The sequence below is a fragment of the Leptodactylus fuscus genome, chromosome 6, assembly GCF_031893055.1.
Source record: "Leptodactylus fuscus isolate aLepFus1 chromosome 6, aLepFus1.hap2, whole genome shotgun sequence".
NCBI lineage: Eukaryota > Metazoa > Chordata > Amphibia > Anura > Leptodactylidae > Leptodactylus > Leptodactylus fuscus.
In genome coordinates, this window is record NC_134270.1 from 80,566,635 (window position 1) to 80,584,352 (window position 17,718).

At 41.5% G+C, this 17,718-nt stretch overlaps 1 protein-coding gene across 3 annotated transcripts in view; it reads right to left on the bottom strand.

The window, feature by feature from the left end:
* The window catches only part of LOC142210835 (pleckstrin homology domain-containing family A member 7-like), a 68,921-nt gene that overhangs the window by 14,119 nt on the left and 37,084 nt on the right, over nucleotides 1-17,718 (bottom strand). For 2 of the 3 annotated variants that reach the window (XM_075280287.1, XM_075280285.1), the window contains exons 2-12: nucleotides 15,936-16,084; nucleotides 14,381-14,488; nucleotides 13,942-14,014; nucleotides 13,728-13,828; nucleotides 13,512-13,627; nucleotides 10,989-11,417; nucleotides 9,811-10,843; nucleotides 9,254-9,334; nucleotides 8,583-8,675; nucleotides 3,037-3,105; nucleotides 1,849-1,929 (exon numbers count right to left, since the gene is read on the bottom strand). In XM_075280287.1, coding sequence (XP_075136388.1) covers nucleotides 1,849-1,929; nucleotides 3,037-3,105; nucleotides 8,583-8,675; nucleotides 9,254-9,334; nucleotides 9,811-10,843; nucleotides 10,989-11,417; nucleotides 13,512-13,627; nucleotides 13,728-13,828; nucleotides 13,942-14,014; nucleotides 14,381-14,488; nucleotides 15,936-16,022 — 2,271 coding nt within the window. In that variant the 5' untranslated portion in view covers nucleotides 16,023-16,084. The remainder of the gene's footprint in view (nucleotides 1-1,848; nucleotides 1,930-3,036; nucleotides 3,106-8,582; nucleotides 8,676-9,253; nucleotides 9,335-9,810; nucleotides 10,844-10,988; nucleotides 11,418-13,511; nucleotides 13,628-13,727; nucleotides 13,829-13,941; nucleotides 14,015-14,380; nucleotides 14,489-15,935; nucleotides 16,085-17,718) is intronic. The other variant, XM_075280286.1, reaches the window with a different exon arrangement.

Below are 17,718 nucleotides of genomic sequence, written 5' to 3' on the forward strand. Positions count from 1 at the left end.
TCCGGCCCTCTGACTGATTCAGTCCGGCCCGCACAGCTTTGACTAGGGAGGCGTGTCTAGGGGGCGTGTCTTAGTGCCGGCCGAAGATGGAGATGTGGAGCGTGTCATAAAGTACTGAGAGATGTAAGGTGAGCTGCGGGGGAGAGAGAGAGAGTGAGTGTATATGTGTGACTGTCTATATGTGTGTCTGTCTATATGTGTGCCTGTCTATATGTGTGCCTGCCTGTCTATATGTGTGCCTGCCTGTCTATATGTGTGCCTGTCTATATGTGTGTGTGTCTATATGTGTGCCTGCCTGTCTATATGTGTGTGTGTCTATATGTGTGCCTGCCTGTCTATATGTGTGTGTGTCTAAATGTGTGCCTGCCTGTCTATATGTGTGTGTGTCTATGTGTGACTGTCTATATGTGTGCCTGTCTATATGTGTGCCTGCCTGTCTATATGTGTGTGTGTCTATATGTGTGCCTGCCTGTCTATATGTGTGTGTGTGTGTCTCAGTAACCTAGGGGCAGAGATGGAAGGGGAATGTTATACTAGGGCAGAGATGGCAGATGGAGGGGGGACATGAAACTGGGGGGGACATGAAACTGGGGGAGAGATGGAGGGAGGACATGAAATGGGGAAAATTAAGGGGGATATGAAACTGAGGGAGAAATGGAGGGGGGGGACATGAAACTGGGGGAAGATGAAGAGGGCACTTAGACTGGTGGGACATTAAACCGTGGAGGAAGCTGTAGGGGGACCTTTCTGCCTCTAGTTGCCCCCAGTTTAATGTCACCCTCCAGCTACCCCTACGGTTTTATGTCTGCTTCCAGCTTCCTGATTTTAATGTCCCCCTCTAGTTGCCCCCAGTTTCATGCCCTGCTCCAGCTGTCAATTTATTGCCGCCCTCCAACTACCCCCACTGTTTAATGTCCCCCTCCAGCTGCTCCAGTTTCATGTCCCCTCTAGTTTCCACCAGTTTATACTGGGACACCAGGAGAGGGACCTAATACTGTGGGACAGTTGGAAGGGAACATTACAATAAGGGGGCATATAATGTACGGGTGACTGTAGGAGGATTATACTGTGTGGGGGCGCATGGAAAGATGATTGGGAATGGGCGGAGTCAACGTAGAAGTGGGTGGAGCTAAATTTGTCGTGGCACGGCCCTCTAGCATAGTTTCAATTTCTTATACGGCCCCATGGGAAAATTAATTGCCCACCCCTGGTCTAGACTATCTGGAGGTTTCCCATCCCCTAGTTGAAGTTGGATATAAGCCTTTTTTCATTAATATTCGTAACTATGTGTGAAACTATATATGCAGGATAGCATACATACATACATATATATATATATATATATATATATATATATATATGGCATAGGATTCTGATTTTATGTGGCATATAAACCTGGGCACCAGGAAAAAGGCCATACCTGGAACTATATCAATAGCAAATCACTTGTATAGTGAGAGGTCTGTATAGCAGAAGTCTTTATGCCTGTACATTGCCCACATACACGGTAGATGTTCTCTTATATGTCGGGGACTAATTGTGACATAAAAACATAGATGATACAGGATAGTAGTCACAAACATTCAGATATTGGTTATTGGGAAGTCCATACATACTCAAAGACTCCAAAACATTACATACTGAAGATGGATATTGAGGTTTCTGGATTTGAAACAAACATTGGTTATGGGACAGGCTTCAGAAAGAACACTAACCCATAAAACAGAGCACTTAAATATTAGATCTCTGTTTATGTAACGAGCTCATGCATATCATCCATTCACATGACGGAGGATAAATGTTTATTGTGGGAAAAGTCCATTTAAAGCTGTATAAAAAAAACCCTACCTTTTCAGCTCGAAGATGAGCAGATTCCTCCTCAATTCCAGCGAGAAGTTTATCCTGACCACACATCTTTGTCAATAGAACCTGTAATTGAAGTTAGATAGTCTGAGATAATCTGTGACTTACACTAATTCTTTAGTACAGTAAACATATACAAAGCCTTCTATATCTTTACTCAAATTATTTCCCATCTAGAAAAAATTAATTTTGCATTTTTATTCTATGTCTCTTCAGTGCTTTAAAATAAAGGTAGTATTAGAATATTTTTAAAAAAACAGGTTACGCTAGGTTCACATTATCGTTCGGGTCTCCGTTCTCAGCTTTCTGTCTTCTGCACGCAGAAGACGGAAAGCTGTCAGAGCGGGTCCGGCTGTGAGCGGCAGTGAGCGTTTTATGCTCTCCGCTGCAAAATCAGTTTTTTTTTTAAAACCGGACTGCATGTCCGACTCTGTGTCCGATTTTAAAAAAACGGTTTCGCAGCAGAGAGCAGAAAACGCTCACCGCCGCTCATAGCCGGACATCTTTCAAACCCATTCAAATGAATGGTTATGAAAGAGTCCTGCAGGTTTCCGTCTCCTGCCTCTGTTTTGTGCAGGAAACGTAAACCTGCAGAACGGAGACCGGGCGCCGATGTGAACAAGCCCTTACCCCCTATCCAACCCATCTTGAATGGAGTGGCTGTTCAGAAATGTGTGCCACTGCCCTAAGCAGACTTCAGGAGACAAAAAGTAAAGCACCCAGGTATAGCAGCAGCCCTGTTAAACTTATTGGGACTGTGATGTGAATTTCAGACTAGCTTCTCCATTCAAACCGGTGCAAACACCACAGTTATCAAGATCGGCAAGATAAACTGTAACCTGTATAGAAGGGGAAACTTGCTTTTAAAGTTAGTGACTGCACAATCCCTTTAATGTTAGCTCCTTTAAAGGGCAGTTTTGCTTGGGAAAGGTTTGTCAAGACCCAATCCTAATCTTGGTATGGAATATATTGCTCCCACACCATTTCATTACATCTGAATGCAGTATTTGGAGTCACAGCCACATACACAACAAAGAAAACAAGGATACAGGTAACATTCTTTATTACACCAAGCAATGCTTCAGCTCTTAAGGAGCTCTTCACAAGCATTACGCACTGACAAACTGTCCTTATTAGCCTCTGATACTATAGCAATAAACCAACAATACTTACATCAACACTGTTCTCTGACATGCGAGCTGGATATGGAGCACGTTCTCGATACTGTGTGGATCCCATTGGCTAAAGAAAAGGACAAAAGCAAAACCCAATTTTTAATAAAACCAGAAATAAAAATATAGATCACTTTAAAATTTTAGACACAAGCAGATTGGCAGAGGGCACAAAAGTTTCCCTAATTTAGACCAATACTACTACTTTAGTCCAGTACTACTAATCTCATCATATGCTAACTAGAGATGAGCGAACACTAAAATGTTCGAGGTTCGAAATTCGATTCGAACAGCCGCTCACTGTTCGAGTGTTCGAATGGGTTTCGAACCCCATTATAGTCTATGGGGAACATATACTCGTTAAGGGGGAAACCCAAATCCGTGTCTGGAGGGTCACCAAGTCCACTATGACAACCCAGGAAATGATACCAACACCCTGGAATGACACTGGGACAGCAGGGGAAGCATGTCTGGGGGCATAAAAGTCACTTTATTTCATGGAAATCCCTGTCAGTTTGCAATTTTCGCAAGCTAACATTTCCCCATAGGAATGCATTGGCCAGTGCTGATTGGACAGAGTACGGAATTCGACCTATCAGCGCTGGCTCTGCTGGAGGAGGCAGAGTCTAAGATAGCTCCACACCAGTCTCCATTCAGGTCCAACCTTAGACTCCACCTCCTCCGGCAGAGCCAGCGCTGATTGGCCGAAGGCTGGCCAATGCATTCCTATGCGAATGCAGAGACTTAGCAGTGCTGAGCCAGTTCTGCTCAACTACACATCTGATGCACACTCGGCTCTGCTACATCTGATGCACACTCGGCACTGCTACATCAGATGTAGCAATCTGATGTAGCAGAGCCGAGGGTGCACTAGAACCCCTGTGCAAACTCAGCTCACGCTAATAGAATGCATTGGCCAGCGCTGATTGGCCAATGCATTCTATTAGCCCGATGAAGTAGAGCTGAATGTGTGTGTAGCAGTGCCGAGTGTGCATCAGATGTGTAGTTGAGCAGAACTGGCTCAGCACTGCTAAGTCTCTGCATTTGCATAGGAATGCATTGAGTCTAAGGTCGGACCTGAATGGAGACTGGTGTGGAGCGATCTTAGACTCCGCCACCTCCAGCAGAGCCAGCGCTGATTGGTCGAGTTCCGTACTCTGGCCAATCAGCGCTGTCCAATGCATTCCTATTGGAAAAAGTTTATGTCACAAAAATCACAATTACACACCCGATAGAGCCCCAAAAAGTTATTTTTAATAACATTCCTACCTAAATAAAGGTTATCCCTAGCTATCCCTGCCTGTACAGCTATCCCTGTCTCTTAGTCACAAAGTTCACATTCTCATATGACCCGGATTTGAAATCCACTATTCGTCTAAAATGGAGGTCACCTGATTTCGGCAGCCAATGACTTTTTCCGATTTTTTTCGATGCCTCCGTTGTCGTAGTTCCTGTCCCACCTCCCCTGCGCTGTTATTGGTGCAAAAAAAGCGCCAGGGAAGGTGGGAGGGGAATCAAATTTTTTTGGAGTTTGCCACGTGATGTTCGATTCGAATCGAACACATCGAACAGCCTGATATCCGATCGAACATGTGTGAACTGTTCGCTCATCTCTAATGCTAACACATACAATTGGTATTTTTCTCAAAGCATTTAGAAAAACCTTAAAAATTTGAGTTTAAAATTTGTACCTTAAAAGTTAGGTTTATATATATACTAGCTGGTACCCGCGACTTCGTCTGCGGTGATTGTAGAAGTGGGTATATACAGGCGCGGGTAAGGTTTTCGTAGTGTGTATAAGGTATGGGATATGAAATGTAAGTTTGTATCTTGTTTTTGCTGTAATTCAGAGAATACGTGAGACTTTTGTGTTGAAGTTAATTTGTATTAGAGCTGCTATACGGTGTTGTGAGAAACTGTACATAGTGACTTTGGGACAGAAGTATTTGAAGTTAACCCTTTCCCGCCGATGGCATTTTTTTGATTTTCGTTTTTTTCCCTCCTTCTAAACCCCATAGCTTTTTTATTTCTCCGCTCCCAGAGCCATATGAGGTCTTAATTTTTCCTGGGACAAATTTTTCTTCATGATGCCACCATTATTTATTCTATATAATGTACTGGGAAGCAGGGAAAAAATTCAAAATGGGGTGGATTTCAAGAAAAAATGCATTTCTGCGACTTTCTTACGGGCTTTGGTTTTACAGCGTTCACTGTGCAACCAAAATGATATGTCCCCTGTATTCTGTGTTTCGTTACGATGCTGGGGATACCAAATTTATATGGTTTTATTTACATTTTGACCCCTTAAAATCAAATCCAAAACTGTGTTAAATTTTTTTTTGAAAAGTCGCCATATTCCGACAGCCGTAACTTTTTTATACGTGCGTGTACGGGGATGTATAGGGAGTCTTTTTTTGCGGGACCGGGTGTACTTTGTAGTTCTACCATTTTCAGGAAATGTTATTGCTTTGATCACTTTTTATTCAAATTTTTATCAGAATCAAAACAGTGAAAAAACGGCGGTTTGGCACTTTTGACCATTTTTCCCGCTACGGCGTTTACCGAAAAGGAAAAAAATTTATATAGCTTTGTAGAGCGGGCGATTTTGGACGCGGGGATACCTAACATGTATGGGTTTCACAGTTTTTAACTACTTTTATATGTGTTCTAGGGAAAGGGGGGTGATTTGAATTTTTAATCCTTTTTTTTTTTATAATATTTTTACTTTTTTAAAACTTTTTTTTTTTTGCATTTATTAGACCGCCTAGGGGTATTGACATGGGTGGGCAGTGTCGCGGATTGTCAGAGCAGTGGGGGTTGGCAAATATGGCTGCTCCGGAGCATTAAAGAGAGCCTCCTGGAGTATCGGTAAGGTGAGGGGCAAAGTGGTAAAGTATATGTAAATGTGATTGTGTGGGATCAGGGGCGAGGCTGTAGAGGACAATATGAATTTTGTGGCTTGCTATGGTCCAAAGTGTGTGAGATTGCAGAGATAGTGGTGTGAGTTTGGGTTTTGTGGGGGTCCTGGCACAAACGTATGTGCGCTATTGTGAAGAAAAGTAGCCTATTGCACAATCGAGTGTATTAACTATGTTTGTGGAAACTTTCAGCCAAATCGGTCGAGCAGGTTTTGCATGATTGACTAACAAACATCCGAACACACAAACATCCAAACTCACAAACTTTCACATTTATAATATTAATAGGATATATATATATATATATATATATATATATATATATATATATATATATAGAGAGAGAGAGAGAGAGAGAGAGAGAGAGAGAGAGAGAGAGAGAGAGAGAGAGAGAGAGAGAGAGAGAGAGAGAGAGAGAGAGATATATGTATATATATAGATATATATATATAATATATATATATATATATAACAAATTCTGTAGTAGTCTGCTCTATACAAATCCACAGTTCTCGCCCGATTTGGCTGAAATGTGGCACACCCCCTCTCCACCCACAGGAGCAGAATACTGCTCACGTTACATCTCGCTAGCGTCACCCCATCATGAGATTGGGGCCCCTAAATTTAGGCCCTATACATATAATTGGGAAAAGTGAAAGTGAAAGCGCTGAGGGGAAAACAACAGTTGTGACTAACAAGGATGGATTATAGCGACGGCGTCAGAGTCGCTGCTAAAGGGGCCGCACCATCACACACAACACAAACACGTGCAACAGATATATGTATATAGCTGATCTCATATTGTACTTATGTGATGATGTATTTCAATACATCAAAAAAAAGTTACATACCAGCATAAGCTAAAATAGGAAATTACTTCCACAAACAAGTGTGTATTCTAACCATGGAACAAGTGTGTATTCTAACCATGGAAATTTCCACCACAAAGAAATGCGCGCACACACACAGATAGATAGATAGATTAGATAGATAGATAGATAGATAGATAGATAGATAGATAGATAGATAGATAGATAGATAGATAGATACACACATATACACACACTGACCACACACGTGCATGCACACACGCATACATACACATGGATAACATGCATGTACACGCACGCATGAACTGATAAAACACGTCTGGTATCCTTAGTGGCTGCTTGCACACTGCAGTATTTTTCACGGGCCTCCAGGCCATGGATTTGGAAGTTCCATAGACGACTTTGTGCACAAAGCTGTGAATTCACGGCCCGTAGACTGTAGTGTTACTGTAGTGTGCAAGCAGCTTTACTGAGCAGCAATATTGGTCAGGTGAAAACTGCCTCATAGTAAGATTGTCATTATTGCTTACTATACAGGGAGCTTTCACCACTGAAGCCCTACAATAGATAGTTGTGTAACTGGAAACCAATTTTACGCTTTTTGTCCGTGAACTACTTATAGATTACACTGGAGGGAGGGGGAAGGGTTGCACTATGTTGTTAATTGGGCGTAAATATTTTAGATGTTTGTGTAAGGGGCATAAATTTTAATTTTTGTTAAAAAATGGTTTAAAAAATAGTTATATTAGTTTAGACTACATAATATATATTGAATATGTAAAATCAATAAAAATGTTCAAATGAAAAAAAAAAAAAGTTAAAATTAGTAAAATGCCAAAATAAGTAAAAATTTTAAGCATGCCTCCCAACACTCCCAGATTCTGTGTGATATTCCCGGATTCGAGGTCCTGTCCCACAGTCCCGGTCAGCAGGAGGTATGCCCTGGTTTTAACTCATCTGCGTCCGGAGTTGAATACGTAGGTGAGTAAAGCAGGAGCTGTCACAACTCAGCTCCTCTTTTAACGCTGTAATCTGGCTCCTGAATGTATAGGCGTGATGTGATGACATCACTCACATCTTACCTACAACTCTAAGTGGGACTGCGGAGAAAGCTGCAGGTAGCAAGGGAAAGGTGAGTATTAGTGTTGTTTTGTGTTAAACATTGAGGGGAAACATAATGAAGGGGGCCCATGAAACTAGGGGCAGATGAAGGAGTGAGAAGAACGGCATGAAACTGGGTCAGAGATGGAGGGGGGGGGACATGAAACTGGGGCAGAGATGGGGGAGACATGAAACTGTGGGAAGAGATGAAAGGGGGACATGAAACTGTGGGCAGAGATGGGGGACATGGAACTGGGGACAGAGATGGAGAGGGACATGAAACTGGTAGATGGAAGGGGGCATGAAACTAGAGAGCAGATGAAGGGGGATGACATGAAACTGGGTGATGGAGATGGAGGGGGGGCATATAATTTACGGGTGACTGTAGGAAGATTATACTGTGTGGGGGCACATGGAAAATGAATGGGAGAATGGGCGGAGTCAACATAAAGTGGCAGGAGCTAAATTTGCCACGACGCACATAGTGTGCCACACATTTTGTCCCTCTTATTGTACTTCAAAAGTTGGGAGGTATGTTTAAGTGGAAAAAAAATCTACTGTAGCACTCTGAAAATGTCAATTACAGTGTGACACTGAAAATTTTACTTTAGCCAGCATAACCAACAATTTAACATATTTTGCGCGAGCGAAGCCGCAGGTATTCTACTAGTACAATATATACATAAGGGAAATCTCACCACAGCACTCAATGACATCCTCTTTCCAGCAGGTAGATGAGGTCGACTGGGACCAGGAGGCAATGGGGGCAGCTGTGAGTAACTCACTGAGCCCTGTAATGCAATAACATACCGGTCAAACCTATGGCCCGATATTTGGCAACACTGTTTTTTCCATATACAATTAGAAGTACTTCATTGATGTAATGTATAGCAAATATAACATCTAGTTTTGGGGACTGTATAAGGCAGGGCTTGTCAAACTTTTTCTACTGGGGTGTAACCAATCATGGAACACTTACCGTGACTTGCAAAAGTATTCGCACCCCTTGAACTTTTTCACATTTTGTCACTTTACAGACCAACACAAAGTAGCAGATAATAGTGTAGTGCAACGAAAATACATGGTTTTCAAAATTTTACTCAAAGTATGAGTGTGTCTCATCACAACTCCAAAACTGAACAAAAATAAGAGATTTAGCTCATTTTATATCTTTTCTTTGTCTTCTAAGCCCAGTAGAACATAAAAATCTCTACAAGTAGAGCATGTTATGTTACTACACTGAAGATCAGTCCAACCTGGATATATGAAAGAAGAGTCTAGAAAGACTAACCCGTCTGTGTCAAGACAATAGTTTAGCCAGGTCCACTTCATTTAATTTTTTTATTATCTAATATAATGATCCACTTACCATCTTTGACAGATGTCTTGGTGTGTTGCCAAGACCCCGACCGGAACACACTGCAGGGGGAAGGAATGACCGCTCCGAATACTATTGGCAGAAAGAGATGGAAAATTTATCAAAACAGGAAAAAAAAAAAAAAAAAAGTCATATTCAGAATTTTTCCATTTGGTTTAGGTTCTGCACAACTGCAGAAGGAAACAAAAGCGATTTGTATGTAGTAATTCTACAATCCAGGTGTGTGCTTAAAGAGGAACTTCACCACCTCCGACATGTCCACCTCTTTACATCAAATAGTAGTTGCAGCTCCACCGATTCTGGAACAGCTGAAATTATTTCTCTAGCCCATAGACAGTCATAAAAATCAACTGTGCATGGTGCTCGGGAATAGTGGAGGCGAGAAAATTCCAACTGAGCTAGAATGAGTTGAAGGGGAATTGGTGGAAGTGGTGAAAGGTCCTCTTTAATGTGCACTGTAATGGATAATTTCTAAGTTATGTTCTTTAACACAGATTATTCACAGCCAACGAAATACAATGTGAACAGTATACACAAAGGCTGCCTACCCTTGTTCCTTGGCCCCTATGTCTTCTTAGTGATGGAGTGAGAGACAGATCTGCAGGATATTCTTCTACTATTACTCTCTCTGAAGGAGTGTTTTGTCTGATTTGCATTCTGTTGTTGGGATACCCATGGGTTCTAGGAGGTAAATTAATTCCACAGCCTTCCAGCCTTTCATCTTCTGTCCCCATAGGTTGTGATCTTCTAGAATACCAGTTAGGTCCTTTGCCCACTGTAGATGCTGTGAAAGGGTCGTCAGATGGCAAAACGTCATACCTATCAGAAGGAGTTTGAGGCCTTGATGCAGACTTGACAATGTGATTTCTGGTTCTAGAGCTAGTTACAAAATAATCCCCTGATCTTTCCTCATTGTGTCTTGAGGAATTGGGAACTCTGTCTTCTGATGGAAGTATGTCTACTCGACCAATCGGTGTATTGGATCGTACAGTTATTCTTCCCAAAGATGGAGATCCAGTCACAGCCACAAATACATCCTCATTGGAAGCAGTTTTATGCTGCTGCGTTTGCACTTTTGGACTGAGACTTGGTGTAAGCGGCAAGTCTCTCTTGGTAGGGCTTCCAAGTGGTAACACAACATTTGCCTCAGGATAATGGGGAGATTTCTCACAAGGCAAAGGGCTTCCATACTTTAAGTCATGAGGAGGACTTTTCTTTACCATCCTGTGTCTAGAAACTTCAGAAGGTGTTGGTGGAAGAGATTGTGATCTAGAGGCCTTAATTATCCTCTGAAGTACATATTCCACTCTTTCTGGAGAGGGGCATGTTGTGGTCCTTGATGGAGAGCAAGAAAGTGGGGACATTTTTCTTCCATCTTGTGTTTCCAAAATCGCAGCTTTTGCCGTGAATTTTTCATCTTTCAAATTCCAGTTCCGCTCTAAAAGGTCAGCTCTATATACATGAGTGGGGACAACGGCAGGAGAAGAAGGAGCAGAGCGTGTGTGAGGAGAGGAATATTCTTCATGTGGGCATTCAAACCCTTTAGATGGATGCCTAGGAGGACTCTTGTCTTGGTAAGGTCTGTGAAAATACATACATAGTTATGCATTATTAATAACAGATAAATTATTAACACATGATGTGTCTTGCAAGTACCTTATCAGGCATATGCAAGAGCATCCAAGAATAACTGTACAGTTCACTTAACACCACAACAGATGCTTACACTGACAAACACTTATGAAAAGGCACCCACTCTTCATCCTCAGGAATGGAGTCCTTCCCATCTGCAGACATCTTTGATTCCACTTCAGATCTGCTGTAATTGAATTCAACATGCTTTACTCCACTTTCTGGTGTGGGTGGAGGGACAGAACCATTCTGGGATACAGAAGTATAGTGTTGCATAGCATCTGTTAAAGACTCCCTCAGCCCACTAAATAAGCGATCTTTCTCCAAGTCTCCATTCCTATCCTGATCTGGTAGACTGTCCCTGGAGCTCTCATCTTGTGATCTGGTTTCAGTGAGATGGGCAATCTCCAAAGATTCGGAACTTTTTCCATCATCCCCAACAGTATTTATTTCAGAGTGGGAGAAATCTTCATAGCTGGCATATAGCTCATCCTGTGAGGTTAGGTTGTGACCATGGCTATCCCTGAGAGAAAAGATGACAAAATTAAAATTATACTTCTCAGCATGCAGTTTACACGTTCACTGCTATGCAAAGAATAATGCAACTTCTGTATACAAATTACCCTGTGAGACCTCAGATATATGTATATAGCTGATGTCATATTGTACTTATGTGATGATGTATTTCAATACATCAAAAAAAAAAGTTACATATCAACATGGAGATTTCCACCAGAAAGAAATGTGAATTCTACCTTACACAAACAAGCTGACTTCTCTGAATCAAACGTATAGGCCAACTCCACTGAGAATACAAAAATTTAGGTATGACTTCACAACTTTAAGCCATGAAGTCATTTAGTCCTAACACAGAAAAATGTGGTGGTCACTGGGGAATTTCATTCAGTATTAAGCATCATCTGTTCTGCAATAAGAAGCCAAAATAAGACAAGGATTCTGGGAAACTACCATAGAACTGATCATCAATGTGCGATTGGAAGGAGGGCCTTGTAATGTCACCAGATAGTGATCTCTCTTTTTTTTTTTAAGCAGTGTTAAAAAAAAATATATTTTTAAGAATTTTGGGTGAGGTTTTATCTGTTATGTAGATTTTACAAAAATTCCTAAAAATCATGCAATATTGATACGCACTTTTGTTGCCAGGAGTTTAGACATTAATAAATGTTGTAAGCCGAGGGCTGGTCAGGTAGTGGAGGGGGTGTACATCTCACCCAGACTACTCAGGTGGGTGAGATGAGAAAACTCCAGGAATGTTTGTTGTCAGCAGACAACTTTCATCTGCTGAGCATTTTGGTAAATGCTCAGTACTGGACTGGATTTTTAGGAATGACAGGTAGGATTAAATTGCCATGAATAAGGAGCCTTTTGCTCCAAAACGCGTAGGCTAAGGTCTACCGACCCCTTGACCATCATTATATTTTAATTGGTTGTACGGAAATGCAAAATAAAAATTAAGTTTTATTAAAAGGACAGCGGAGTCTGCATTGTGCTGGGAACCGCTGACTTCAGTTTTCTACTTCGGACATAGTTCTCTTACGGGGGAAGGACATCCCGTGCATCAACAGCTCCCAGAGGTGACTTTCAAACCTTCTACAAACAGGGGCATGCAAGTGTTTTTTTTTGTCTTCCTTTTGATTGTGAGTGTTGCACCACCGTGTGGGCTGTATATAGTCTGGTTTTCTTTTCTCTTAGGATTGTTAGTGGGACCTGTCATTCCACCCCCCTCCAGTCCACACTTTGAGGATGTTCCAGCAGCGACTCAGCTGCAGAGAGTCTGCTCGTCAAGGAGGCTTAAGAAGTCAGCTCCAGCAGCAACACTTTGGCAGAGCTTGGCTGGAGAGCAAACAGAGAGGGCATATTTTTGGAGCTGTGTCCTGAATGATTCTACCGGCTTTTTGGATTTCTGTTATTCTAGGTGAGGTAACCTATTCTATGTTTAGTTAGAGCCTAGCCAGGCAGGTATTTATTTTTGTATTGTTTCCTTTTGTTGCTGCACTACCTTTTTGAGTGAAAATAAACTCTACCTTTGTTTTGGACTAAAAGAAACCGGACATTTGTGTCTGCGCCACCCCACCTAGCAACCCCAGACCCTGACACTGTGTGTGAAGTGATTTTGATAACAATTTTACACTGTTATACAAGCTGTACACTGACTACTTTACATTGCATCAATGTGTCATATCTTCAGCGTTGTCCTATTAAAGATTTATAATGAAATAATTGCATAAATGTGAAGGGTCTAATCACTTTGTGAGATATTGTATTTCTGCCTTAAAAAACAATGCTTTCTTTGACAATCATCACATAAAAATCTTCTTACAATTTTAATAAACTGAGTTTATGGAAAGGATATTATTTTAGCCATTAAACTGATACACACATATTGATAGCATTCACTAACAATATCGATATCTTAGCTCTCTACTGTCTTCGGAAGCCAAGGGTAACTTTCCTTTCTTATTTCTCTCATCACTTCCATTCATGCTTTCATTATGATTCTGTCTATGAGCCAATGTGAAACTACAGAAGCTGCTCCATCCACAGACTTCAGGAGGCTCCCATTCATACACAATATTAAGTCACCCAATATACATACTTGTTTTTGTTGTCACCGACGACCAGAGCAGATTGATTCATGGCACGGATCCAAGCATTCATGTCTTCTTGAGTATCAGCACCAAAGTAATAAGTCCTCATGCCAGGATGTTCTGCCTGAAAGGTTGGAGTATATTAATGCATGTTACATGGAATGGTGATGTGGTGTCATGTGCAGGGTGCTTACATATGTGCATACAAAGCAAGTAAAGCAGACCTTAAAGCTGAACCTTCTGTTTTTTACTTCTCTTGGGTTGGCTGGCAAGATTTCATAGCTTGGTAATAAAATACTGCCGAGAACGGTCTCCTCTCTGCTGTCTGCACAAAAATACATAGGGGGTAAAAATTTAGAATGACAAAAAACAAACAAGCAATCTAGTAAAAGACTGCAAAACTGTAATATAAACATCGATAAGGATCCTGTATGTTACCTCTATAATAAAACAAGCAAAAGTCTGATAGCACAAACCACCTCCTCTTCCACAGGCGTAAGCCTGCACTGTCCTAAAAAATATAAAGGGCATTGTAAACCAACATTCAGGGAGGCTGGAATTCAAGTCTTACATTGTAGGTTTATAACATGATTCACTTCTCCAATAAACAAATATAACACTGTGATAAAATGTATACACAATGTGTAATTTTCTAAGTTACCACTAGAGGGTCCTCTAACACATTTTGCAATTACCATTAGCTCTACACTTGAGGGTTAATACTTGTGTCATTTTTCTTATTTTGTTTAATGCAGAATACATTACATTAAACATTATCACACTGTCACAATTGCTTCCTAACTAATATATACTTTAAATAAATAAGAGTTTTATTTTAGGTCATCTTGTATGGTTTCCAAATTTTTGAGTCACTAACCTGTTTATATAGCCAGCCCCGAATGACCACAGGGGAGTTAGGGTCCCTCTTAATGGAATATTCTCTTTTTCCAAATGTGTGTACTCTCTTTACTGATCTGGTTGATGGCTAAACAAAAGAACAAGGAGGGTCACTAGTGCATTGGGTGGGAACATTTCAGAAAATTTAGGTTTCATTATCATTGCTGCAGATAATAAAAGTCAGATTTGTCACGTGTCCTGCTAAATGGCAGAAGGAAATTAACTGGAACTTGTCACTAGTTTTCACTGACCAAGTTTTTCCAAGCACGTCCTAGGTGTTTTTGGTTTTTTTTCTTAACAACTGACAAGTGTCTGAATGAACTGGAAAAAGATTGCTCCAAACAACCTCATGTAACACCTCAGGCAGTGGCAAAACTACCGCAGAGGCAGCTACCACAGGGCCCGGTGACAGCCGCCACTGCTGCGGTTTTTTTTTTTTTTGTTTTTTTTTAATAGGCCGTTTAATAGGCCAAAAGTTCACCACGGGGCCCGCCATTTCTAGTTACGCCACTGACCTCAGGGAAGCCCAGGTCCAAATACAGTAAAGTACCCTTAATACAACAAGGTTTAAAAAGTGAAGCAGAAGACAGAAGCCCATATTCCCTGTGACTTGATTCACAAATAACCAGGGGCACAACAATCGAGATCGCAAGAGGTGCGACTGGGCCTGGAGGGGTACGGTGGCATGTTTCCAATAGATGCCTGCCCAGCTCTTCTAGGCTTCTGACAGTCCCCAGAATCCTCTCCGGGACTCTTCCAGCCTGTGACTGTGGTTACATGACGCAAGTGTGCCCCACGTGACCGCTGAGGCCTTAGCCGTGACGTCTGGGGCGCGACACCTCAGTTGCAGGCAGAAGAGAACTGAAGATGATGCTGAAGAGAGTCTGCAGGCTGTAATAACATTGCATGGCGATTATAAAACAGATACAGAATCCTTGTGAAGGAGTCAGAGCTTGTAAAAGCACCACATTGTCTACAAATAGTTGATCAGCAGGAGCCCTGGGTGTTAGACCCCCCACTCTATTACATCTCTTACACTGTTATGAGCCTGCAGATCAACTGTTTTCCACAGCACACAGGTCCCAGTTTTGTTCATATGCTGGCGCTGCTCACTCACGTATTCTTGATAACTACAGTTACGGATACTAAGTCACCATCAAGAATACGCTGTAGGGTGGGGGTAGGGGCCCTGGACAAATTTCAAACCAGGGCTCACAAAACTTTAGTTCTACCACTGCAAATAACCCACTTAACCTTATTATTGTTATTTCCTGGGTGTACAACGATAACCTTCACTTTCACTACTTTGTACTCACTATATCTGCTACTTGCAGAGCAGTGGCTTCCAGCCATGGCGTGTACTCAGACTGAACGGCTTGGGGTACACATACCACAAGTTGAGAACCACTGGTATACAATAACATGTGCCTCCAAACGTGTCATTAGACCTTCACCTAGCTGCAAAGAATCCATTATTTCCCAACCAGTTCTCCTGGGTAAAGCTGGATTAGAAGGTTGTTTTAAAGTGCACTCACCCTTGACCCCTGGTTGACAGAGGCAGTTGTGACAATGCTGCTGGCCATGCTAAGCCCACTCCTGGGACGCTCCATTTCTTCAGTCATGGTTCACAGATTGTAATGTAAAGGGGATTTTCACTTTCTGGATCAGGAGTTCATAAAAGTCCCTGTAATAGAAATAGTTAATTAATTATCAATTCCCAGTTATTTAACCAGAAAGTGAACTCTAAACTAAACATCTCATTGACTTCCAGCAATATACTTTATGCAACTGGAGAACCAAGAGTAGATTGCAGACAGCATTAGTTGGTTGAAGGTGGTAAAGAAGCCAGAACTTTTGGTTTTTGCCATTGCAATATACAGGACACTTCACTCAGGGTAACGATGACTGTCAGCAATAGTGGCCAATAAAGTTGAGAGTCCAATTCCTCTATTCACCAATGTTATGAAGGTTTTGATGGAAGCCATATTTTACATTTAATTATTCAGTTCTGTTCTGAAACAGTTCCATCCAGCTCACTTTTCAAGTTTCTGGAGAGACAACTTGCCAAGAGCCCTACCGAGTGCCAACCTATCTTCCCAAAACCTATATAAAGATAAAACCATTTAGCAGAGGGGACAATGGACTTACTTTTTGGAAATAATATTTCAGATCCAAACATAAAATCCCTGTGTCTGTATTTGTTTATTTCACATTTTTCCCACAGACTGAGATACATTGAGAAAGACCATGGTATCTTCCAGCTGTACTGAGCAGCCTTATAAATAAATGAAAGCTTTGTGACTGCCGACTAGGCCAATGTCTGCAGGGTCTGTTGTGTGTTCATAGTATGAGCTTTGTAGGCTCCTTCCAGAGGTTCAGCTGGGGCACACACTAGTCCTGGACCAAACACCACGAAGTCTGGAAGCGTATGAGCCAAAGCTTATGACAATAGCGCCATTAATTTTACAGATTTAACTTCATTACGAGATCAAGGATTAATCATTTATAGCCAGTCATTTTATAAGACCATTACCAAGCATTGAGAAAAGGCAATTAAAGCCTATAACTGTACATAGCCTGCAGCAACATGAGCCAAGTCCTTCACATAAAGGATGCAGAATCCTATAAATGAACACTTTCTGGGCTGCTCTCCTTGCTAAGTTCTGCGGCATGAATGGCTTTTATAGAGCCTCGGTCAGGATTATAACAAGAGCTCCAAGCAGTGGTACAGATAATGATTGGTTATAATAGACCACTGTCCGACTTCACTTAACACTTTCAGGACTGTGAGGTTCTACACAAATAAGAAATTTAAAGGGATCATTTTAACTTGTTCAGAAAGTTAGAAAAGCAGATCTTTAGTTTCCTGCTGTCTTATCTGAAGCGAGCAGATAACAGAGAGAGAATTGGAGCTGTGTCATATATACATTTAGGATTTCCTCTGCTCTTCAGTCAGACGTCCTGCACTATGTCTAAAGAGCAGAGTAAATCCTGACAAGCCAGTAAGGACAATGAAAGTACCCAATACTCTGCCCACACACAGTGATAGACACCGCTCTGGGTACATGTAAGTAGTATAAGCTACCTCCTTCCATAGACCTACCCTTAGCTAGATGTTATACATAAAAGTCCCTGTTCAGGATCAGCTTGATATTCTCTTATGTACTGGTATTTGTATTTCTTTATTTCGTTGTACGCTAAAGTATATTGATAATGACTGTGTATTCTCATGCTTTACTCTAATTTGTGATGACACATTGCATTATGCATTTTGCGCTACTGACACCAAGTTTGCCATGACACCTTTTCAGTTCTGGT